General features: G+C 41.1%; 2 protein-coding genes across 3 annotated transcripts; both read left to right on the top strand.

Annotated features, from left to right (window-relative positions):
- The first annotated feature begins 186 nt into the window (after positions 1-186).
- dync1li2 (dynein, cytoplasmic 1, light intermediate chain 2) lies at positions 187-10,624 on the top strand. 2 transcript variants are annotated; one of them, XM_086026271.1, is made up of 13 exons: positions 187-416; positions 915-988; positions 1,339-1,455; positions 1,548-1,778; positions 4,271-4,434; positions 5,469-5,562; positions 5,651-5,786; positions 5,994-6,105; positions 6,203-6,262; positions 6,364-6,408; positions 6,535-6,652; positions 7,065-7,193; positions 7,822-10,624. In XM_086026271.1, the coding sequence occupies exons 1-13, from the start codon at positions 331-333 to the stop codon at positions 7,836-7,838; spliced, it is 1,383 nt and encodes a 460-aa protein (XP_085882397.1). In that variant the 5' UTR covers positions 187-330; the 3' UTR covers positions 7,839-10,624. The 2 variants fall into 2 exon arrangements, with proteins under 2 accessions (XP_085882397.1, XP_085882396.1); XM_086026270.1 differs by having other exon boundaries at positions 7,817-10,624.
- A 1,132-nt stretch (positions 10,625-11,756) lies between these two features.
- Positions 11,757-25,165, top strand: cmtm4 (CKLF-like MARVEL transmembrane domain containing 4). The gene is made up of 4 exons (XM_086025658.1): positions 11,757-12,790; positions 16,885-17,061; positions 21,839-21,937; positions 23,504-25,165. Exons 1-4 carry the CDS (start codon positions 12,605-12,607, stop codon positions 23,666-23,668), a joined length of 627 nt encoding a protein of 208 aa, XP_085881784.1. The 5' UTR covers positions 11,757-12,604; the 3' UTR covers positions 23,669-25,165.
- The last annotated feature ends 556 nt before the right edge of the window (positions 25,166-25,721 follow it).

Here is a 25,721-nt window from a genome sequence, read left to right as displayed (position 1 = left end):
CGTATTACGAAAAGCAAAAAGAAAAAAACATTTTTTTTAATGAAAAAAAATAATTCCATAAAACAGATGTATTTATTTGCTTATCATTTACTTATTTACTTTTATTTTATTAGTTTTATTTTTCATTTTTGGAAGTGACTGCCTTATGCTTCCGTACCTTGGCGAACGTCAATTATGCTCCAGTTTATTTGACGCTGCCTCTGCCGGGGGCCAGACACCGTCGCGGCGTTGCTGCCGAAAAATGAAACGCACCCTTGGCCGCTTGGACTAGGGCGGCGCTAGTGGTGGCCAGGCAGCAGGGCCTTGCCTTTGTGCTCGTACAGAGAGAAGATGGCTCCCGTTTTGGAAAAGCAACAGCCGGGCGTAGCCGGGGCAGGCGACAACAACAACGAGGAGGAAGAAGGACTCGACCTTTGGCAAGTTCGGCGGTTCTTTTAGTGGCGTAACAACTGTTGAGTTCTGCAGGGAAAAGTACAACCGCCACCGTCCTGCTTTGTCACCACTGTTTGCTGGGAAGCAAACACCGGCGGCCCGGCCAACAGAGGCTGGGCGACTAGTTTGCTAGCGTTCTTTGTGATTATTGTGTCTGTTGAAGACTCTCCAAGATGTACAATTCTCTTTGTATTATCTGATGATTTTTGTTAGGGTATGTCAAGTCACAGCTAAGCTAACTGCTGTCATTGAAGTAGGGAATACACCAAGCTAACAGGAACCTTTATGCTAACTCCTTCACCACAAGCAGCATTATCTGCCTGTGTCAGCCAGTAGAGATGACATCATTTCAGTTTTTAATTGTAGATTCGCAGAACAGAGTGGAAAAAAAAGAACGACGGCTATGTTTTGTGTAAAGTGACATAATCTATTTGCAAATCTGCTGTACTCACAATGTAATCCACATTACTTCTATCTCATAGGACCTCAATACTGAGTGATGTTTCTACCCGTTCAAGTTCAAAATTGCCATCAGGAAAAAACATTTTGGTATTTGGTAAGTGTTTATGAAACCGTCATTGTGGAAGACAGACTCAGCAGCTCTCGTTGTTGTGTTTGGCTTTGGAAGCACAGAAGGGAGTGGAACACTGTTCGCTATATTACCCCCCTCCCTTCCATTAGCTGATCTTCCTAGCATTGATTAAATGAAATGCATAATGATCAATACATATTCAGAAGTTGTTTTGGTCAGAAGAGATAAAAAAAAATATGTGTTATCTATCTAGCTATTATCTACAAAATTACTTGTAGCCTTTTTATTAACTTCACATTTTGCATAGAAGTATTTTGCCTTGATTGATCTTTCATTTATGAAATCAGTTAGCTGATGGCTATGGTGTCTTTTAGGGGAGGATGGATCAGGAAAAACTACTCTCATGTCCAAGCTTCAAGGGGCTGAACACAACAAGAAAGGAAGAGGACTGGAATATCAATACTTAAATGTCCACGATGAAGACCGGGATGGTGAGTCCACTTGGGTAATAAGGGTCATCTGTATTGTAGTCATGTTAATATTACTTAGTGTATACTCAAATGGATTACTTTCCCTTTGGCAGACCTTACACGATGTAACGTGTGGATCCTGGACGGAGACCTGTACCACAAAGGCCTGCTCAAGTTTGCTGTTTCCACTCAGTCGCTATGTGATTGCCTAGCCATGTTTGTTGCGGATATGTCGCGACCCTGGACCATTATGGAGTCACTGCAGAAGTGGGCCAGTGTGCTACGTGACCACCTGGACAAACTGAAGATCCCTCCAGAGGACATGAGAGAAATGGAGCACAAGAGTAAGTAAAGGCTCATTTGGCGCTTTCCATCTTCTTCTACTTTGTATGAGGCAGGAATTTTTTTGGGACCTGTCAATCTGGTAGTCAGTGAGTGTACAGTTTTGAGACCAGTGACAAGAATCGCTTATCATGCAAACAGTCTTATTTGAATAGAGATTGTGTTGTATCTCAGCATCTGTATTTTTCATACGTTTAAATTATCCGCCGACCGAGGGTGGTCTTCAGGTAGACAGCGCTCATTCGTTCCACCATATTTATATGACGAATGGCATAGAGAGTGAAGAACACACTTCTATCTTTACTGACTGCCTGTAAGAAAGAGCAATCGGAGGATAGGACTGCAGTGTGTGTCATATTACCCATTGTTATGGCTGATTGTAGGTCACCGTCAGAAGCCCGTGATCCTCAGCAGTGTTTTCTGGCCATGGGCGAGTTCTCCACTCTTTGAGTGAGACATACACAGATGATGTTCTACTGTTAAATATAGATGTGGTCATGTCTAGCTCATGAGGAGCGCTATTCTGTTGAGAACAGATGAGGCTTTTTGTACAAGTTAGTTAAGCCTGCATGGTTTTTAAAACGGTGCTGCTCCACCTTCCATGAACACAGATCAACTAAATTAAAGCTATAAAATTGAAAATATATTCAATTCAAACTCACTTTCCCTGTTATCCTCTGACTGTAAACAATTGTGTTTAGTCTGTGCTAGTGTTGCTCGATTATGGGGAAAAAAAAAAATTAATCCTGATTATTTTTGGTAATAATTGAAATCACGATTATTCAAACCATCATTTATTTTTTGGTGCAAAACAAGAAAATGTTTAAACGAAAAAATATATAAAGACACATAAATGTAAGTTCCTTTTGGACCAAACAAAATTTATAAATGTATTTATTATAAATTTTTAAAAAAGGTGCAAATGTGTAAAGAAGCCTAGTGCGTTGGATGTAAATGCATATTAATAATCGTTTTTTACGATCATGCCAATTTTTCAATCGTGAAGTGTAATAATCGTAATTGAATTTCGATTAATTGCACAGCCCTAGTGTGCGCCATGTTTTGATAGTAGCAATAATAGTTAATACCTTTACTACCGACCTATGTTTCTGCATGATGCAAAAGCGTAATTAGTGACAACACAACTAGCTTGGGGTCAATGCTGCCAAACTAAGCTTTGACTCAGCTCCACATTTTTTGTGGAAGTCATACATTTATTTCTTTATATTTCAATGTAAGACCCCACATAGGCATGCCAACATATCATCCAGGTAATCATTTCTCAGCACGAGAGCTTTGACCACTACTGAGCCTGAGTCACATAATATTTGAGTGGTTGTATATGAGCGAGACAGGCAGGACGTTTGTGTGAGTGGCTCCAGTCCAAGAGCTCTTGCAGCCCTCTTGCATCATGGTCCCCTCCCCTCCGACAGTAGTGTCAGCGATGTTGGGTGGCTGAATTCAGTCTGTGGGTTGCATGCTATGAAAGCGGATACTGGATTTTTCTACTTAAATTGCAGGATCAGTTCAGAAAGTGAAAAAGGAAGCAATGAAACCCTTTTTTTTTTTTCTTTCCTTGGACTTAAATAAGTCCCATGTTTACCTCTCCTAAATTCAGATTTCCTCCTCTTGCGTTTTGTAAAATTGTGCTTGTCAAATTGACTTCAGTACCAATAAGACTTCCCTCCTGGATAGAATTTCCCTACTTGTTGCCCCACATCCTAAATCCTATGTTTTAAAGTCAAGGAATTGGCTCCAAAATGCAAGTTTATCTGATGTCGTAGGCTGTCCCTTGCTACATTCCAAAGCTCCTGAGCAAGTAGGCCAAAGCTTCCTGCATCTAAGCGCATACGCGCGCGCACACACACACACACAATCAATGCCAAAGGTCTTTAACAGCTGGAGTTGTAAAACATGGATGCCATATTTCTGTGGTATGATTCTCATAATTAAACAGTGTGTCTTGGTAACAGTCAAATTGCAGCAGCAAAAGTTTTAGTGTTTGAAAACGTGCTTATTTCCAGCCACATTCTGCAGCCGTTGCAGTTATTTGCCATGACCGTTCCATTGGCATTATCAAACATTATCAACGTAATCTTGTTTGCGGAAAGGCGTCTTAGTTACCCGCTGTGCAAATACCGCGAAAGATACTGGCGTTGGAGTCGAAAATGATGAGCATCCCAAAGCGTCGGGAATCCAGACAAACTGCCTGACTATGCTCTGAAATGCAGACCACAAGATCACTTGTCACGCTTGTTTTCCCTTTGCTCCTAGAAAAAGAAAATATCCCCAAAAATACATTGCTCAGTCCTGACATATCAATTATTTCAGCATCCACGTAAAAAAGGTATGTTGGTACACAGACATTTTGACAGCGTCATTCAGCCAGATACTCTACTCCCATGGACATCTATGTGAACTAAGTTGAAGTGACGTAAGGGCGTAGAATGATGACATAGCTCACGTTTCCTTTCCCCCTTGTCGTTGTCTTCAGTGGTGAAAGCGTTCCAGGAATACGCCGAACCGGAGGACGCCACCCCTGCCTCTCCGCAGCGACGGGCCCTGGCGGCGGGCGAAGACGAGTCTGTTGTGTTGCCGCTGGGGGACAACACACTCACGCACAACCTAGGCATTCCAGTGCTAATCGTTTGCACAAAGGTAAGGGACTCCGAAAGTCTCCGTCTCTTTATGTTAATCAACTCACTGCGTGTACGTACAGATTGCCGAATGATGTGATCTATTTCGTTTTTAACATGAGTAAAAATGAGGGATAACAAACCCTTTGAGGTATACTTTTACTGAATCTACAATTGAAATCTTGGTTTTGGTTATGTGCAGCCTTTTATCACTGCCTGAAAGGATTTTCCAGAAGTTCTCCTGGCACATTTTTGACATCTCTCACTGTGTTGAGCCAAAATAAGTCTTTATTATCTTGGCAACATCATCCGTTGCTGGATTTTACGGATGAGTTCTTAAACCCTCATGAGCAGTCACTCACTTAGCAGTGTGAAATCTGTTCCTTCTCAACAGAGCATTTCGATGCAAACTTGTACTTTGGGTGTTGTGCTTTGTGAGAGACTAACCAATGTTTTGGAGAACACTTCAGCGGTACTGTATTCTTTTTCATCACAAGCACATCCATGTAAAACACCCCAAAGCTACAGACGACTTCATACGTCCAAATCCGTCTTAGGGACTGCAATAATGGCTTCATGAGCTCAAAAGGGGCTTCAGATGGGCAAAATCAGCTTAAAAAAAAGAGGGAGATTGGCAACCATTTCCATGACTACACAGTGTATGTTCCAGTGTGATGACAGTGTGGACAGCAAATCCTAGGACCACACACACACTCAAAAAAAAAAATGGCCTGTGAAAATCAAAACACACTAACTTGTTTCTGTCATACATTTCATCTGCTTGGAGAATATTTTGCTGGCTGTAAATAACTTTTCATTGCCTTAAACATGCAAGGAATGTCCTCAAAATAACTCCCCCCCCCCCTTTTTTTTTTTTTTTTGTTATTTAGTTCTGTGCACTGTTCCCCTGAAAAGATTTAACAATGTATTGTGCATCAAACGTATGACAGACTTTGTTACCACTTAATGCAACAACTGCGATGTCCTATTTCATGATACTTTTGTACTAAATGACCCTATTTCATGTTTTTATTGTCTCTCTGGTCAAATCCGCAGTGTGACTCAGTCAGCGTTTTGGAGAAGGAGCACGACTACCGAGAAGAGCACTTTGATTTCATCCAGTCCCACATTAGGCAATTTTGCTTACAATGTATCCTTGAAACATTTCCTTAAATGTTGCCTCTCTTATGTGCTTTTTGGCTTCCAAACGACATTTCTACCTTGACCCAGCTAAACAGATGGCGCTGGTCTAATCTACACCTCAGCCAAAGAGGAAAAGAATCTAGATCTGCTTTACAAGTATATTGTACATAAATTGTATGACTTTCACTTTACCAATCCTGCACTAGTAGTGGAGAAGGATGCAGTGTTCATGTAAGTGAAACTCAAAATAGCCATCGCCGTTTCTTATCCACGGTGTTGCCTTAATAGTTCCCGTCTTCATAATCGACCAGTTCAGCACACAACCCTGCTCATTATAAATTCTTGTTCATGAAATGTAACGCTAGGCACTGAGTACTATCAATGAGAAGAATTGAAATACAATGCACTAAACATGACCTCTCTGTCATATTCTCGTAGTCCATCAGGGTGGGATAACGACAAGAAAATCTGCATTTTGCATGAAAACCTAACAACAGTCAAAGCGGACGATCCATTTGAAGATTTTATCACTAAACCTCCTATTCGAAAGGTATGGCAGTTCGTTCCTGCAGACCCAAGTCGCTGCTTTCTCATGTTTTGTCATTCATATCCAAATCTGTATTGTTTCAATTCCACGTTCCTTATAGCTGGTGCATGACAAAGAGATAAATGCGGAGGATGAGCAGGTATTCCTGATGAAACAACAGGTATGTTTTATGACTTGATAGGTGGCCAGGTTAATTTTCCCTACATTGCATTCAATTCACAACTGATTTAGACGGTTACTAGACTGTTTTTGTTTTTGCAGTCTTTGTTAGCAAAGCAGCCGGCCACACCAACAAGAGGAGCCACAGTAAGTATCGTCTGTAAAAAAAAAAAAAATCTTGAAACGCTACGCAGCCTCCCATTTCTGTCTCGCGAGATCACCTCAGCCGACTGTCAGTGTTGACATTTGTCGTTCCGATTTTCTTTGCGGCAGGAATCTCCAGGACGGACAGCGTCAGCTTCTCCGAGACCTGCAGGACGTGCCGGCCAGCCCGCTTTGAGCAGTGGTTCCCCGATGGCTGCTGTCAAAAAGCCTGATGCCAACATGAAAGGTAAAGAAAATCTTTATCGAGCTTTTCAGATGTACTTGACCACTTTTGACAACCGTTAGTCCACCCCAAAAAAAACTATTATCATTTTGTCATTCCAATACTGCCCCCAGGAGGTTGACATTAGCACGTCCTGTACCAACCACCATTTGAGAAGCTATGTTTATTCTTTTTCTATATCACTAAATACAGCAGCTAGGAAGAGCATCCTCATATTTGGTGGAGTTAGATTTATTGAGTTTATTCCCCTTGTTAAAGATAAGATGCGGCAATTTACTCCACATTTTGAAAATTCATCAGACCAACCACTTCTCAGTATCGTTCATGAAATATCTCACAGCTATTATGTCATCTTTGAAAGTTCAAGGGTAGGTCATTGGTCTTGGCATTGAAGCCACTGCATGTTTTCCCACAGCGGGAGCTGCTACTGAGGGCGTACTGGCCAATTTCTTCAACAGCCTGTTGAGTAAAAAGACGGGCTCCCCGGGGAGCCCTGGAAGTGGAGCTGTTGGAGCTGGAGTGCAAGGCTCCGCCAAAAAAACAGGTACTAACAAATATCGCCATTTTTTTGTGTGCCTTTTCGCATTTTTTTGTGTGTAGAACGACTCTTAACAGATGCAGCGTTAGACAGGGAAACATTTGCTGTGTGGAGTTTTATCTCCACAGCCTGAACACAAATGTTTAAAAAAAAAAAAAAAGGGGGGGGGGATTTTTGAAAGACATCTATGCTGACCTTTCTGAGATGTGAAGAAACAGGAGACAGGCCTGTATGAACAAAACATCTTATTCCCATTAATATAACATTTTGCCTTACATTCCACCTCTACATTGCAAGTTGCTCAACTAACTTATATACTATATTATAAATAAAATTTGGCATGAGAATGCAGCCACCCAATTACCGAAAGAAGCGGAATGTGTAACGCCATCACCCCGAGACCAGTAAAGTGTGCCTCTTTTTCCAGCTTTGAGGATGATGCACGTGCACATTGTCTTTGCTTGATCTTTCACTTTGCATGTCTTAACTGTGGCGGCAAGCCAGCAACATTTCCGCATGGAGCAGCATCACCTTCCAAGCGCCATTCATCCGCTTGCTTTTTATGAGCGCGCATACAGAAGCTACAGGAGATTACTTGTTGCTTTTGTCTCCCTTTTCTTTGTTCCAAGGGCAGAAGCCGGATTTGACTGACGTCCAGGCTGAGTTGGACCGAATGACACGCAAACAGGACCCCCTGGTTTCAGCAAACAACATATCGCCGCAGACTGAGAACGAAGCGTGAAATCCACAAAAAAAAAAAGAAAAAAAAAAAGAGCTGCATTGTTCACCGCGTTAATAATGGAAATTCAAGTATACATGTGAGCATAAACAATTGACCAAATTCCCAATGTCTTTGTCAGAACGCAGAGCAGGTTTCACCAAAACCCGTATGGGACGCTATCAAATGTTTTGGTGTGAGAGAGAGAAAAAAATGGTTAAGAAGGTGCTAATAAGATGATAGTGCGGAAGACTCGGTCCTCTCCACTTTCAGTGTTATCCACCAAGGTTGTCTGTGGAGAAGTGTATGGAAATGTGCGCACCCACGCTGGCGGCAAGCCTGGTAAACTGGGTTGCAGGCCTCCCAGTAACTGAGGTATATTAAAAAGACAAAAAAAAAAAAAAAACACACTCCTGAGTGGAAACACTCTGGCCTTTGGCTCAGCTGGTCTCATGGAAAGAATTGTCTTGAAATTGAAAAGTTAGTTTGAGCTCTTAGTTGCATTTGTCATGAAACTTAATTCATATGTTTGCAAACAAAACGTTGGGTTTATGCCAATGTATTTATACAAAGTTCCTCCTTTTTCTTTGCGTGCGCCGTTTAAGGAAACTATACACAACCGGCTCAAATGCCACTGAAAGCATGAAATAAACGTGACAAAATCTAGAAAGCCGATAGCATTGCCATTGTCATCTCGAAGGATTTTGTAAATAAGTACCAGGAAAAAAAAATATCTTCAGGTTTTGTTTTGTGTATATACAATTCTGTTATCCTGGCCATTTGCCTCTTTTGACTAATTAGGTTGGCGTTTTGACAAGTCTTTGAGGCTCAACCAGAATATTTTCTTTGGCTACAGGTGTGTATATTTGGGAAGGGGGTTGGGCAGCATCTTTCCTACTATTACTCCCAAAAGTGCCTGGCATGCTCGCTGTTCGCTTTTCTACATGAGGAAATGCACTGTAGCACCATCGGTGGAAAGGTTTTTGTCCATTTCCTGTCATCCAAATAATTTATTTCTTTTGATGTTTTTTTTTTTTTTTTTTTCATGTACATCAAACCTGTGGTTGCGGTTTCGTTAGTTCGTTGACGTTTCATATAGAAAAAAAAGATCTAATACCTTCGTTCTAACAAAAAAGGCTCAACTTTCATGCACCCCAGAGTCGAAACACAATAAGTTGCTTTGTATGAAACAGAATAGCATCCCATCCAGTTCACTGTTCCGACATCACTGCACTGTCTTCCCTCCTTCCCCAGTGTTGTACACAAATCATCCTCCACTTCTCCGAGAATACATTCCGTCTCTACGTAAGGATGAGAGGAATCACTTCCCTAAACCGGCTAATCCTGTCAGGCCTTTTTGTTTGGTCTTCCCTTCAGTGCCCTCAAATGACCTTTGCCTTCAAACGACACCCCGCCTTCACAGCATCGCTCTCGTGCAAACTGTATTGTTCCCTTCTCAAACAGTCTGGAACATTTGTTGGTTTCATGACTTATTTTCAGTCGCTCTCACATAAGAAATGGTAAATGTGAACAAAGTGGCTGCTTGTTTAGGAAAGACAAGCGGAAAAAGGACAGGAAAGCAAATTAATCCCATTGTTGACTATTTTCCACATTGTTGTATTTGTAGGCGCCCATACATATTTCTCTCCGTTTCCTCAAAATATTTTAAATGTGCTTTAATCGCTCGGGTTTCACGAAGACCACCATGGTGTCGAGATGACTTTATTGGTAATGTGATTTGATATGATGTGAGAAGATACAAGCTGCACACTTTTGGTCAAAATGGGGCTGTTTGTTTGTTTGTGACCGGGTGGCCTATGCAGTAGATTGAAGCACACCTCCACAACAACCAGGATTCAAACATGTTGAAAGAAGCACTTTTCCTTGGACTCCTGAATCGCTTTCCTTTTGCAACAGTAAAAAAGACACACAATGCATACTTTTTTGCCTTGCCTTTTTGCGCTTTTAGTGATGAACCGACACCATAAAGTAGCCTATTTAGCTGCATTTGCTGCTTATAAATTGGAAAGTACACCCTGTGGTTAACTATGGAATCCCAACATTTGATTTCTTTTTCTTTCTATTGAAAGTGTATAATGAATATTTTGGGACGCCTTGAAGATGGACCCAGTGAATATCCATTGTCGTTTTTTGCCCAAGTCTCCTTTTTTGTTTACAACCCAAGTTTTTTGGGGGGCGTAACCGGTTATTCCCATATGACATTTTCTGTCAACAGGCTGTCAAATGTCACTCCAAACTTGACTTATTTAACCTTTCTGGCCACACTTGTTCAAACTGTAAATTAGGTAAAAGGAATGAAGTGCTCTCTTCTGCTGCTGCTTGGTTCCATAATTGCACGGTTTTTTTTTTGGTTATTTTTTTTAAAATAATGAGCTGATGTAACTTTTGTACTCTGGCCTCAGTTGAAGTCAACTGTCGCTTGACAACTTCAGTGAATTGCCTTTGACCACTAATGACGGTCCTCATCTATACGAGACTACAAGCTTCTGCTATCAGTCCTTTTGTATTCAGGATATCAAAACATTATAAGCATTCAAGTGGCTGCTTTTTGTGTACTGAATTAATTCAGAATTTGATTGTATGACTTTAACACAACTCTGTAGCCTCTACGCTGCCATGTGGATTCTAGCTTCTTGTGCCGACAAAGATGAGGAAAATGCTTATCAAATCCCCGGCTTCAATAAAACAATGAATCCAAGTGTGTTGTCTCCATTGTGATTATGGTGATGATTGGTTGACTGGTTTTACTTTATACGGGAACCCTATCAATAGATGTGTGTTTATAATGAAGCAAACTGCAGTATGTTTTTGTTTTGTATTGAAAACAAGGATAGTGCGCAATGGAGTGGACTTGTATAGTATAAGGTCAATCAACCGTCACATAAGGTACAGTGCAAATGCATGCATATCCAGTCCAAACTCCATTAAGGTGTTAAACTCTGGTCCTCGAGGGCAGCTATCCTGCATGTTTTTGATGTTTCTCTCCTCCAACACACCTGATTCAAGTGATGAGGATTGTTATTCGCAGCGCTTGCTGATGAGCTGATATTTTGAATCAGGTGTGTTGGAGGAGGGAGGGAAACATCTAAAACATGCAGAATAGTGCCCCTCAAGGACCAAAGTTAGACTCCAGTGCATTAGGGCAGGGGTCTCCAACTCGGTCCTTGAGAGCCCCTATCCTGCATGTTTGAGATATTTCCCTCCTCCAACACACCTAATTCAAATAATCAGAATTAACTGGTTGCAAAAATCTTGCTGATGGTATGAATCAGGTGTGTTGAAGGAGGGGAAACATAAAACAATGCAGGATAAGTGGCCCTTGAGGACTGGCGTTTTGACACCTGTGCTTAGGGTGTCAAATTCGTTTACATCAAGGGCTGCATTCATTATTTGGCATTTTCACGTATTTGTTTCAGCATTGCATTGTTATATACTGTATATTTTAAGAAAAATGGCATTTGAAATCAGGAGTCATGGAAATTGGTGACAACCAAATAATACTATTGCTAAATTTATATAGATGGGATTAATTTGGTGGGATGGGGGACTGCTTATAATACCTGTTAAAAGTCGAGGAATAAATTGCGTGTTTGTTACAGGGTTTCAACAAAAATGAAAAGAACAAACCCATTCAAATCCGAAACATGGAGACACAATTTGCTTTAGTGGGCCACCCAAAAAATGTGGGCCTGATCTGATCCCCTCGCCTCGAGTTTGACCTGCATGAGAGTGCCCTTTGACCTTGTGATACCACAATGAACCATCGGATGGCAGTAAATGCTAAGAACAAAACAATTACAGTACAGTATTAACCAGCCCAAAAAAGGACACTGAAAATGAATACTAAACGCTTATATGACAACAACAAAATATATGAAACCATTGTTTTTTTGTTTTTTTGTTTTTTTAATCTATTATTATTAATATTGTCACAAGAGTAGGAGGGCATTGTATTGTAATTCTACCCAGAAGACAACGATTATTTTTCCAAGCCTTCACTTGGAGGGAGTTGTTTTTACATCAGCTACGAAGGCATTGCCAACAAAGAGAGCGAAAGAAAAGAGCCTCCTGTTTCTTGCCAAAATTCCCTTTCGCAGACCGCTTGGAGGAACCCGAAACCGGCGGAGAGTTTTCGTGTAGTTTGTGAGGGGCGGAGACAAGCTGGCCCGCATCCACGGGGATCTTAACCGCTCGGAGCTGCCTCAGTGCGGGTTGCCGCTACTCGGACAGCAGGCCTCGAGTTTACGCTAGCTCACAATCGGTTCTCGCTTGGTCCGGATGGGTTCGTGTTATTTGCTCACAGAAAGAGCTCGCTCTTCCCGGTAGGCGTGTTTTTCCCCCTCTCTCTCGTATGTTGCGGTACTCATCAGAATCGTCTGCGGTGATGTGACTGTGGAAACAAGTGACCCGCATAATAGAGTTCCAAGTGCCTCTGTGGGAACGAAACGACAAGCAAGCAGGAAACAGCCCGGGGTGTCGACCTCCTTACCCCGTGAACCCGATATCGCGTCCCGGCGGGGCGGCCGGGAGAAGTCGATCTCTCTGTTCGTTTCCTCCGTCTCGCTCCTCGTGTCAACATGGAACAAGTTGGGTTCTTGGGCGCATAGAGGCCACCGGCGCGGTTTGAAACATTTTTTAATTGGACATAACAAGCCCTTGGGCACCGCGAGGAACCACCATGAGGAACACAGAGGAGGCGGAGGGCTTGGACGGCGAGGCCTCCAACACTTCCATGATCTCTGGGGCTAGCAGCCCCTATCAGCCCACCACCGAGCCAGTCCACGCGAGGAGTGTTTTGGGGGGTATTCGGTGCGATGTGGACTACCTCAAGTCTTACTTTGGTATTTTAAAGGCGGTCGAAGTGGTAAGTTGTCTTTTAGTGTTAGGTGGACAACGTAAACACTCCACAAAAGTGGTCCTAAGTAATGACGTGCCATTTGTCCACTAATTAGCCATTAACATATGGTCACCGTGGAATTAAACTACATAGTCGGTGTTCAAGTAATGGATTAAATACTCCTATGTAGTCCTAATACTAATGTATGATTTTAATCCCTTACACGTACTGCACAACACTTTTATACTTCCCTGTCGTATTAACCTTTTTCCAGTATTGATTTTTTTTATTTGAATGACGTTTATGCACCTGTCTGGATATGATACTCCCCTGAACATGTCTTGAATCTTTTTTTTTTTTTACAAAATACAGAAAGGGGGAGAAGTTATTTGGTGATCAATTCCTTGGTGTATGCTTGTAGTACAATACTCCCTGTCACTTGTTCACGTTAACAGTTTGAGCAAACCAATACTTATATTAGACAACAATGTTTGAATTACAGACAGCTGCTAGAAAACTGTCAAGTCTTCGCCGTCTGACTTGTGCCTCACCTCTTATGTTGACAGTGTTGTGTGTTTTTTTAGGTGCAAGTAGCCAGTATCAAGAGCGGAAGCTTCTACCCGTGACTATTAACCAGTATGTTTGTTTGGAAATATGGAAGTGGGCTTCTATTAAGGATAATTCTATTTTAGTGAGAAGGCCATTTTTTGTTGCAGCATGATTGTGCCCTCACCACCTGGCGAGCCTGGTGTGGAAGAACTTCAGACCCATGACCTCAACCCAAACAAATTTCTGAACTATAGTATGATGTCCTCCCTTCCAGACTCAATTTTGTCTTCCGTTTTCACTTAGTATTATTTTACCCTTTAAGTAGGCCACTGTTGAGTGTCATAGATGGAGTTTAAGTTAGCCTACACATCGCCATCTCAGCAAAAATGTGTTTACAGTTAAACACAGGCAATGTAAGCGTTTTCTTTGCTCTCATTACAAATATCGAAATAAATAATATAGCTAAATAATCTGCTCTTTTGCTTTGACACAGACTTTTCATTTTAAGATAGTCATAAAGTATGTCTGCCTCACAAACAAGGACAGTTGAATTCCATCCAAGTTTGCATTTGGTATGTTAGTGGAAGCCTGCAAGTCTCACCGCCAGATGGTTTTTCTTCCTTAGCGGGCAGTTTTACCGCTTTATTCTGTAAATGCTTTTACTCTGCCCTAAATGGGGTCATGAAATTATATTCTGTGCCTTATGAAGTTCAAAATAACGACAATGGAGGACAAATCTTGAATATCCGAACTGTGTGAACTCAATTGCTGCTAAGAGGGTATTTGGTGTATTAGTATCGTATACAGTACTAGAGTATTGATATCTAAATAAATACCGTTTTAAACTTGATGCAGCAAGACAACCTCCCATGCATGGTCATAGCAGCTTTTGCTGGAACTGTACTGACGGACCGACTATATTTTACTGTATGGAGAGTTCCTCCACCACCCAACCCCCCTCTGACCACCTTCTTGTGTCACATGAAACCTGACCATGTTTTGTCCTCAACAAAGCCCAACCGATATTCAAACTGTTCCTCATTCACTATTGGGAATTTCATTAGACAAATCATTCTGCTTCCCAGCACCTTTGCAAACTATTGTGTTACTGAAATATCACGCTGAGTTGCTCTAGATGTAATGAACTTTCCAGATGGTGCCAAATGACTGTGTGCGCTTCCTGCTTTGAGAGACACTTGCGGTCACTTCTGGTTGAAATGTTACTTATTCAGCTCCGGGAGGGAGAAATAAAGAATGTTGTGCCTGCATGTGGTGAGAAATGCATGTCATAGACTGCATATTCACCTTATCCTCTGTGGTGAAATATAACCTGCACTCGGGCTAGCTATGGTTTCCAGCACATAGACTGTGGGTTGCTGTTCAAGCATTCCCGCGTTGCAATTTTTTTTTTTTTTTGCTTCTTTGCACACAAAAAACACGTCCCGCAGTTCTTTCAGTGATTGTGTTTCCTTCTCACAACAAATGGTATCTGAAATAATAGTGATAATAATAATCCGGATGTTAAGGCGGTGAGCGAGAGGTTCTGTGTGATTTTGCATTTGCACAGACTGTAGGGGTGAAGGTAAACATCTAATCGTTACTTACGAGATTATCCAATATGGAGCTTTGCGGGCCCCTCCTTCTCCTCCTCCTGTTTGGCAGCTCGACACCTGCTAGCTGCTACGGAGGGACTTTTGGGGAAGTAATGCTTTTTGTCTCACAGACATGACATCATGCCGAAACATTTGCAGCCTTGCGCTCTTGTTTGGGTGTAACCCCTTTTGGTTGTGACACAGACTAAAACTGCATCCAATTCCACGATTTGATAAATTGCGGTTGCTCTTAATTCCCGAGTGCGATGGCACTCTTACCCGCAGCGAAGCCACTTCGATTGTTGTCTGCAAGATTTGTCCAACATGGCAGGGCTGTGGCATTTGGTGGAAAGCCCCTTGTAACATTTTTAAAAAACGTATTCTTTTACAATGGATTTTAGTGAATGTAAGCACTCCAACGATTCTTCTTGAGTGTCAAAATAATCATTTGGAGTATTTATTGGACAGTATGTTCTTGGAATGTTTAGTTTACCGCAGTTGGATAATGTTGGGCATTTTTTAAAATTCAAACCACATACTCATGCATAGTTACTGCTTAACCTTGATTAAAGTTTAAACATAAATTCATTGTTATCCAGTGGCAGACTTGGACGAGACTGGATGGTGCGTTGGTGTTTTTCTTGGTTCTGTTGAGTGTCTGCAATTTGGACCCCACTCACCCAGCCAGTAATCTGCATGTGGTTTTGCCGGGCCTTCGATGGCAAAAGAACACCTAAATAATGGAATTCCTCCCATTTTGTGGTTTGTTGATGACTTGGCCGGTGGAAGGCATCCGCACCGGCTGCCAGGAGTGGACTCATGAGATGGGTTCATGGCCTCGGGATCTATTCATACAACAATCTCTTCGTCATCAAGACATCCGACAATTTTTGTGCCAACATTCATAAATGCAGAAGGTTGGAGGCTCCGTCCTGAACTGTACATGTCATTTTGTAATCTGTTACGCTTCTACAAATGATTTTCTTTCTTTCATTCTTTAAGATAAAAAAAAAAAAAAAACCTGTCCCAAACAGTGACTAGTCCCTGCAAATACCGGTGATGGACAATGAGCTAAAAATTGAGCATCTATTTTACTTTTTGAGCCAAGATGCCATCTATTTATGTCTCTTATGCCATGTTTAGACTAGTGCAAGCACATAGGACATATTTTGGTCTTGACTTCCCCTTTAAAGAAACAACATGGAGCATAAAACAGAGCAAACACGCTTTGATAACATTATTTGACTGTTTGCTAGGTGGGGTTTAAATGCAATGCACACAAACCAACAGACAATTTCATTGTAAGACTGATGTTTAGTTTCACAGCAAAACCAGACAGCGCCTTCTGAAGTCCTGTGCAAACATGACCTTGATATGAAATATAATGCTCAATAATTAGCCAGTCAGTACAAGGTACAAACATGGTTAGCCACTGAGAAGGGGTGCATACGTGAAGAATGTTTTACTCCACTATTTTTTTTTTCTTTTGTTTTTAAATACTGTCATTACCAAATGTATACCACTGAAAGTGTGATTTAAAAAGAATAGCAACAAAAAAGATGTTCAGTGGAGATATTTAGAACATGCCGGCGAGCTCCTCAAGTAGTCCCGGGCGACTGCCTGGTGGCACCACGTTGTTGACACCTGGTCTAACTTGTAAAAAAGGATATGTCAACTTTGCATATTTTCCCAAAAGGTGTTTGAACAAATTGATGAATCCACAATTTTTTTACATTTTTTTTTTACACTTTGAAGTACTTGCTGGTTAGCTACTTTTGCACCATAGCTGGTAAATACGGTAACCGTGTAAGAAAAAAATCCAAATGAAAACCTCACAGTCTGTAAAGAAAAATATCGTGTTTTTTGGGCACTGCTCATTACTTTGTACAAATGTCCATATGATCTGAAATGTAATTATACGTCTTGGTATTGCCCTTGCGTAAGTGTTTACAACTGTCCCTTTAATTTATCCCCCTCCAGGTCCTGTCACTTATCGGGTTCATCTGCATAGAAACCATCATGATGTGTTCCCCATGCAGTGGCGTCTACTTCTTCGAGTTTGTCAGCTGCACTGCCTTTGTGGTCACCGGCACACTCTTAGTGATTTTCTCTCTGAACCTGCACACCAAAGTGCCCCACATCAACTGGAACCTCACGGTTGGTACACATTTTATCAAAGGTGTCACAGTCAAGTGCGAAACTGTTGCATGACAACTACTGGGGGGGGGGGGGGGGGGGGGGAATGTACTTCAGTGTGTTTTGTCTTTCTTGTTTATAGTGAACATTGATTTTAGGTTTCATGCTACATTGCGAGACAGGCATTCGGTTAGCACGTTATGCTTCATCTGCTTTTATTTTCGCATGATAGTCAATTTTGAAGCCCCTCTTTTGCATTCGGAACAGAACTCAGTGCTCCGCGGCATGTACAATGCATCATCGGGTCACTGACTTAATACGTTCCGAAACTCTGTTCACAAATCGACGCAATTTTTCAACCTGAAAAGACGGGTTGTCATTTTGTTTGAAAAAGGAGTGTACCGATAAAACGGTGGTGTTGAATGTGATGCAGCGGGAAAAAATGTGGGTGCACCTAACTTTTGTGCTGGTAATCCCAAGTACAACCAGTTAGTCTAGAGCCCTGCATTCAAGACACAGAATCAAGTCACCCTGCACAGACGCCTGGCGTAGAAACAGGCACAGACGGAAGCTTTATTTAGACAAAAAGTAGTGGTATGATTGGCACCTATAGGCAATTCTCAACCTTTTTGGACGCGGTCGTCAATGACTCTATGAGCAACGGGGGCTGATTAACAGGGTCGAGCAAGTCAACGGCCGATCGGAATAGATCACGTCACGTGTAAAATAGGTGACCAGAAGGCTTCATTCGGAATGAACTCATTCTGAAAAAAGTCTCCATGTAAACACACAATCCAGGATCCAACTGAGAAAAAGTGCTGCAGTATAGAAAATGGATGGATCGATCTGAGTCAGCATTTTTGATTGATTGTGGAATGTTGCCATGTCCAACATTAACGTGAGTGTGGGTTGATTTTGTCTTTTGCAAAGTAAGTTCTTCCTCCTTCTTACGGATGGAGCCACCAACTGATCTGCGATTGGAGTTTGGAGCACATGAATTTAGGATCTTCCAAATAGCAAGATTGCAAAGCGAATGGAAGTTGGTGGGCGGCCTTGCAGCTCCACAGTGTCACTCGAACACGCCATGTCAGCTGTAACCAAATGAGATGGTTGGTTTTTCTTGACACTGCTTGCCTGCCTTCTACTATTTGCCTAAACACACAAGATGGTGTTGTCTGAGAGCAGCAGGGAGTGGAAAGTAGCTTTTAGCTATAATTCCACAAGCCACACGCAAGCTTAACATGTCGTGGTCGAGCAATGGATGTTAAATCCAACTCTAGATATCAGATTGCCTTATATAGCATCATTGGTATGCTTTTATGCCTCGAGCAAGGGAAAATGGTGTTCATTTGGCCCGAAATACCAGTTGGTTAGTTGTCGAGTGGCTGCAGCCAGTTTGAGTGTGCGGATTTAGAGAACTAGGCGGCACCCTGCCTGTGACCAGCAGCGTTCATCTAATTGGAAATTCTAAGGTTTGACCTTATTCTTCAACATTTTTTGCATTCCGTCAGTTCCTTTTCCCCGATGGCTTACTGGACTGTCTGGTTACAGCTTAATGTGTTTTCCACTCACTGTAGGACGGTGATACCTACGAGAACCGAGGAATGAGCGTGATTTATTCATCGGCAGATGGTCTTTTATGTCTTTTGTGCTCTGTTGGTGAGTCCTCAACTGGAATTGTTGCTCGTCTTCCTTCGTAATGACTTTCATGGAAACGGCAAAGGTAGTCTCGTGTAGCTTCGGCTGTAAGTTGAATCCTTTTCTTAACATCGTTGCTAGCTTACTACTGTGCCGCCCCTCCCCTTCACTCATTTCAAACTACTGCTCGATGTTGCCGTTGCACTGACTGAGCAAGTTCTGCACGAGCGTTTCGATCATGTGATTATGTGCTATGTGACTCCGTCTCCCCAATTTCACACTCTATGGTGGCTTTGGCAGCGCTGCTGGGAAAAGTCAGGTCCTAAACCACCCACTCAAGCCCCTTCTAAGTGGAAATAACAGCTTGCACCACAATGTTAGTGACTTAATTTGAACAGATGTGCTGATTTTGCGCAAATAATGGCAGCTGATTAAAACCGTCAATTAAATCAGGAATTCAGGGCACAACACTGGGGGGGGGGGTAGGCAAAAGTGAAAAACCTGTATTAAAAATACTATTTCAATTTCAGCACCACTTTGCACAAGGTTGAGTAGTCTTTTTAAAGCGAAACAGTGTATAATTGCAATAGGCTGTATTCAAATTAGCATGATTATATCGTAATTATGTAATTTATGTTTGACCTTCACAGCATTTTTGTTTTGTTTTCTAACTGTTTATGTTTGTATTATTCTGGCGTGGTGTCTTGGTTTGGAATCGTACATGCACCAGGCATGCAGTCAGAATCTGAATCAGTTTGAGCTCAGGCCAGCACTCACTTTGTTTCATTGTTTTTTTTTTTTCTGTTACAACGTAGAATATAGTAAAAGCTATTTTTATTTTATTTTTGATTTTTTTAAACGCATAAAGTTGCTGCCATGAGATGGCAACTACAGTCATGGAACACACAGCGCCACACACTGCAGCTAAAATGAGAGTAGCCAAGTTATCAAGGACCATTTTTCCACATACTGTAAATTCGACCTTGGGAGACTTTGAGGAACATTGTAAATGTGTTACAACACCACTAATGAATGTTTTTATTATTGAGTTTGGCAAAGTTTTGAAATGTTTGTGAAGCCAAGGTAAAAACAAACAAAAAAGGAAATTCATAAACTATCATTTGTTCGTACAAGCACTGCACGAAAGCGTAACATTAGAATTGACAATACGCAACAAAAAATGGCCAGATCAGGCCAACGTTTACCTGTTTTCAGAAGATGAGCCGTGATTGGTCGTTACCAGAGCCCTGAGCATCTGTGATGTCATTTTCAGTTGACAGAAGTGACAAAATGGACGCCCCCCTGAGCTAGCTAAAAACGCATGCATTTTGCTGCCTAACTCATATTCCGCAAACGCAAAATTATTAATCAGAGTACCGTGTTTATTAATCTAGCGGGCCTGCATAGAACATATTCTTGAAAAAAAAAATTTCGGGTTGACTTCCTCCTTTAACTGTCTCTCTTGGTTATAGGGACACTCAAAAGAAAATGGTTGTGTTGCAATATCATCTGGATAAAAAATGTGACCTATCTAGCTAGCTGTCACTCATTCACTTCACTTTTACTACTGCTTCACTGAACTATTGTACACTGAGCAAAAATTTAAACCGGTATGATGAGAATGGATTAAATAGATTCTAATGGCTTGCTTTGAGTTAAGGATTTGAAAACTGTCAGCTATGCTGGCTGTTATTTCAAATGCAATCAATTTTAAATGGTCGTGCCTATGTATTCTTACTTGGCTAAATAAATGTTGATGAGCATAACTATAATTCTTGTGAATGGTGTCTGAGCTCAGATGTATTGTTTTAGACTTTTAGGGCAACTTTCATTAGAGTAACAGTTGAAGAGATGTTTACATTTTTCATGTTATGGACTAAAAATACATTTTTTATTCAACGTGAATAGATAAATGGGTTTTTGTGTTAAAATACACTTAGTACATGAATTTTCTCAGGGATTGTGTCACAGCTCAAACGTAACACCACTTCCTAAACAAATGTTTTCCTTCCATCTGTTACATACTGTATGCTTTAAAATGTTGAACTATTGAAGCTGCTGTAGCATGAATTTATTTCCTTGTCGGTCCAAACACGCCACCCTCCCTCTGGCGTTTTTTTTTTTTTTTTTTTCTTTTGTAAATTAAAAATTTTTTATGGTCAGCCACAGAGATTGGAGTACTGTTCAGTAAGCTGGCTCCGGTACTCTATCAATGGAACTTTTTTTTACAGCACATGAGAGAGGAATTATATTTCCAATTGAATTGTCTGTATGTGTTAAACCAACTTTCAAAAAGTAAAACACAATCATTTAATGGTGTTTACGTGCATTTTATAATGCTGTTTTCAATTGCTTTTATGCAGTGTTTAATTTTTTTTTTTTTAGTTCACGTAAAGGCGCTGACTGAGGTCGGGCCAAGACTCGAGCAGAAAGCCAGCGGTTTGCTCTGGTCTGGTGTTATTTAAGGTTTTACAGAGTGTCGGCTGGGCGAAAACATGGAATGTGTGCGAGTGAACTGCCTGGATGTGTGATGTGTTTGCTTCCCCGCATGAGACAGGACCCTCAAAAATTAGACTCGTTCCTGTTGAACCGGTCGGGTGTGTCAGCTAAACTGTGCTTGTGTGTGTATTGGGATATAGGCTCAGTTTGTGTGCAAAGCGGCTGTGGTTTGGATTACGGTTGACGGTTTGAACACCGCATTCCGTCGTTATGGTTTAATAATACGGGGGTACTAATTAACCCCCTTGATGCCACATTATTGCGACCGCTTCATTTATTCCAGTGGTACAAAGCGCGTTTGTCATGACAAAAAAAAAAAAAAAAAAAACGGGGCTGTGATAATTGAAATCATGCCTCCCAGTGTGACGGGAAAGCCTGCTACCGTCATTAACCCCTTCTTAAACTGTCTTGAAATGAGAAAGGAACTTGTGTAAAGGAAGTAGCTCTCCTTTTCCCTGCTTTGGGGGATGGTCCGTGTCAGCAATATGAAGTGCTCACCACCTTTGATCTATACTTCCTGCAGGTTTAAATGGGCTATAATGAAGCAGCAGGGATGCAATCTTGAGTGGTTATTTGCGCGAGCCAAATTGTTGTTTTTCTTCAGTTGCGGTCAAAGCAAACGGCTAATTCACAATGCGTATGTTTTGGTGTGTTCCTATAGGATTTGGGCAACACGGCAGCCAGCACCTTCCTCTTCTTCTTGTCATCTCTCGTGCTCGCGTGCATAAACCACAACACTGGAGCTGAAATAGCGGCAGTGGTGAGTACGCGGGCCCAGGCTGATTATTATGCACGCGCACGCACATCGATCTACTCACAGAGCAAATCAATTGTCACTAATGAAAAGAACTGAAATGACATTTACCGTATATGTTCCTTTTTTTTTTTTTGGTCGCATTTTTAATAAAGAAAAAATTAACAGTCTTGTATAAAAACTAGGACTGTCAGTCGATTACATTTTTTAATCGTAATTAATTACATGAATTTCCCTCCCCCAATTCGCTCACGGTTATTTATTTTTTCTTATTTATATCTGTTCTAAATGTACAATAAAATATTGTTTCTCCAATTTTTTTATACTCTTGTTAGCATAAAGGTTGACAAATACCTTTACTTCCTACAAATATTGTCGTTTTAGTTCATTGCTACAGTAATTTTATAGTAATTAGAAGTATATTATTATTATTATTGTAAAGAAGTGTAAAACAATGAGTCTGATTTGTGTTGAATTTTTGTGGCACTAGGTGGCATTAGCGTTTCACGTTGGACCTTGGTGACAGTAACAATACATTTTCTTTTCAAGTTAAGAGTATATAAATTAGAACATGAAGCAACTCATGGACTGCTGCCCATTTTGTTAATCAAAAATAACTAGTCTCCAGTCCCCACAAATATATTCTTTTTACCACAAATGTGTGTTGTAGTGACGCCTCTGCACAGCATTGTACGCTTTTATTTTTGTTCAGTTTTATAGTGATGCATTGTCATTAGTGACGCAGCTTTCCGGTAAACGAACTGGAAATCAAATCAATGCTGTTACACGAGCTATCTTCTGGACTTGCTGACTAAAATACACCTTAAGAGCAAGTTACTCAGAGTCACTTCAAGTGACAAGACAGGCATACACTTGGCTCTTAAAGGGATTTGGGAGTGCCCACGCAGACCCCTTTGAGAGCTGTAGCAACCTAGCTCGGTGCTAACTGCTAACCAGCAGCGTACCAAGTGCATTCCCCTCTCGAAACAGGGAACGGTTGGTGGTCCTTCACAGGCCGAATGGCTCCTCCGCTGTGGCTTCTGCTCTTTAAACTGTGTATATTGCGCAGTGCATTTCTAACGTTTCTGCTGCCTCACGACCGGAATTCTCGAAGTAAAGGGATTTCCAAGTAAGGGGCGTGCGTTAATCTGTGTAAAAAAAAAAAAAGATCTGTTGCATTAGTGAGACTTTTCTCAATAACGTGCTAATTTTGACACCCCTGATAAAAAAATAAATAAAATAAAAGACAATGTTAAACATATTAACTGGTTTTATTTAGTGTAATTACCGCAGTAGGATTCCTGTTGGATGTGTGACTGTTTTTTAAAAGCATGCTGATGTGCAACTACATCATTTTCATGTGCATTTATTCCTCTCTGGACTATTTCTGTTCATTGGGATATTTGGAGATTGACGTAAACACAATTGTATACTTCATTAAATATTTGCACTACAAGTACGAGAATCAAAATGGACCTCTCTCTTATTTCATGAACAGCCTGTTTATGGAAGGTTGATTAGTTTTCCACAATTGTGAATTGTTGTTCACTTCCCATTTCCTCTTGTGCGCAGACCTTTGGCTTCCTGGCCACAGGTGTGTACGGTCTCAACACTTTCCTGGGCGTACGGCGGTGGCGCCGCGGCAACGGCAGCCAGAGAGCGGCTCAAAACAGCGAGTACATGCGAGCGCGCACGGCCTCTCGTGGCGAAATGGAAGCGCGGCCCGAACTGGCGTGAGCGGACAATCTGACCGCAAATCACATGACTGACAGCTGACAGACCGCCTCGAGAGGAACGGCCACCTCAACTCGTGCTTTGGCACAACATCACAACACTTTTGGCTCGGCTTCCCGAGCCGCAGATGTGCTCCCCGCTTTGTTGACAAAGAGTCCAATACAAACATTCCACAATAAAGAGGCTCACTGAAGGAATGGAAAAAGTCACATTTCTATCCACGTGTGTCTCCCCAACATCTGAATCGAGCAGGACCTCTTCACATCACTTCAGATGCACACAAACCTGCCCTGACTCAACTTTGGACTTGCTCCATCTGTTGCGTCTCACTGTGAAGTAGTTGGGGAGACACAAGTTGAGCTGTCCGAGACGCTTTTGTCACTTGTCTGTCAGTGGTGATAATGATCTAGCGACACGTTACTATGGATCAGTAACAGAACTTGATGGTTCCTTTCTCTACTGACACCAACTGTTGGCCACACAAGACTAATTAAGAGTGTATTTAATCGCTAGAGTGTACTCATGCTGATTCATTCCTTCTTTGTCCTGACAAACTTCCTTTTAATCTGTAATGTTTAGCCACTAAAAGAACTTTGCTGCGTGCAATCAAATACCAGTAGTCTATTTTTAGCTGAGATTTTTTTTTTTTTTTTTTACATCTCAGTCATTCCATGCATTTATACATACGTGGACAAATGGTTATTGCCAGTACAATGTTTCTTAATGCATTCAATTAGTTTTATGTCAACACTGTGAGTAAATAGTACGAGGCAAGAATGATTTATTTTGTCTCCCTTTTGCACATGTCTACCGCTTTATAAAGTGATGATGACATAGAGTAGATGTAGTTAAAACACACAGTATGTATGTGGCACATAGTGGAACCCTTCGGCACACCCTGCTAATGCTGCAGTTAGCATTACAATCTAGTATGCTGCAGTTTAAGCACTTTTAATGTGCTGTCATAGAGGGTTGCTTTTGTTTTTTTGTCTTAGTTGCTTTGATGCCATGTGTTTTTTTTTTTCTTATGCTTTTTTTTTTTTTTTTGCATTTTTAAAAAATAGTTTTCTGTATTTTTGTTCACTTCAAAATTCATAATTTAACAGCTGCATCCTATCAGTTTATAATCAAATCTGTCATTCCTTCAGGTTATAAAGCAATCATTCCTTGACACTCCATGAATGCTTGTAGGTCAAAGTGACCCAAGAGTGAATGTACTGCAGGCCTAATTTTTTTACTACATCCCTGCTTCAAAAACCACTTTACTTGTAAACCTATTCTTACTGTTTGGCGCCACCTTTTGGTCTTTTTCTAAAATGTACTTCAGTAACCTTATACACAATCCATAACTGTGTCAGCGTGGCACTTGAGAAAACAACATAAAACCCACTGTTTTCTTTTATGCATACACAATATATCGTTAACACAGCGAGAGTCACTTCAGGTATTTATTATGCATTGCCTTTATGTTAATTATCTTATTAAACTAATTGAACCATAGACTGTATGGATTCTTTGCTTTGTGATTTTTAATGTGCCAAAGTTTTTTTTGTGATTTGTAAGATGTATGGATGCAACAAGTAATTATTGTACTGCAAGTGACCAACGCAATGTTTTAATTGCAGTATTATATGCCTGTGTAGATGTGACTGAGATAATGATTACGTAGCGTCACACTGCTCAAGGAGGCCCTCACTGTTGCATAATGCTTTAAATCATCAATAGACAGCACTGCGATATATTTTCGGCGATATAAACGTGATGTTCAACTTCAGTTTTGTAAGATTTAAAGAAATATTAGGACCTAATAGGCTGCCCTTGCAATGCACAGAGACATACAGTTGAGCTGTCAAGGTTGACCACTGAAACCCATTTTGCAAAGGCAGAAATGAAATGTAACATTTTTAACCAATATTTCATTGTTAATTACTCACCATAACACTTTCTGCTGTGTAAACTTTGATTCCTCATGTCCATTTATGAAAGGGAAATGTTGACTATTTTCAAATTTGATTCTACATACATCAATGATCTACTGTATAATTTTATAATCTAG

This window comes from Filicampus tigris, chromosome 3 (genome assembly GCF_054856515.1).
Source record: "Filicampus tigris isolate MCC_2025a chromosome 3, RoL_Ftig_1.0, whole genome shotgun sequence".
Lineage (NCBI taxonomy): Eukaryota > Metazoa > Chordata > Actinopteri > Syngnathiformes > Syngnathidae > Filicampus > Filicampus tigris.
This window is presented reverse-complemented; position numbering and strand designations above follow the sequence as displayed.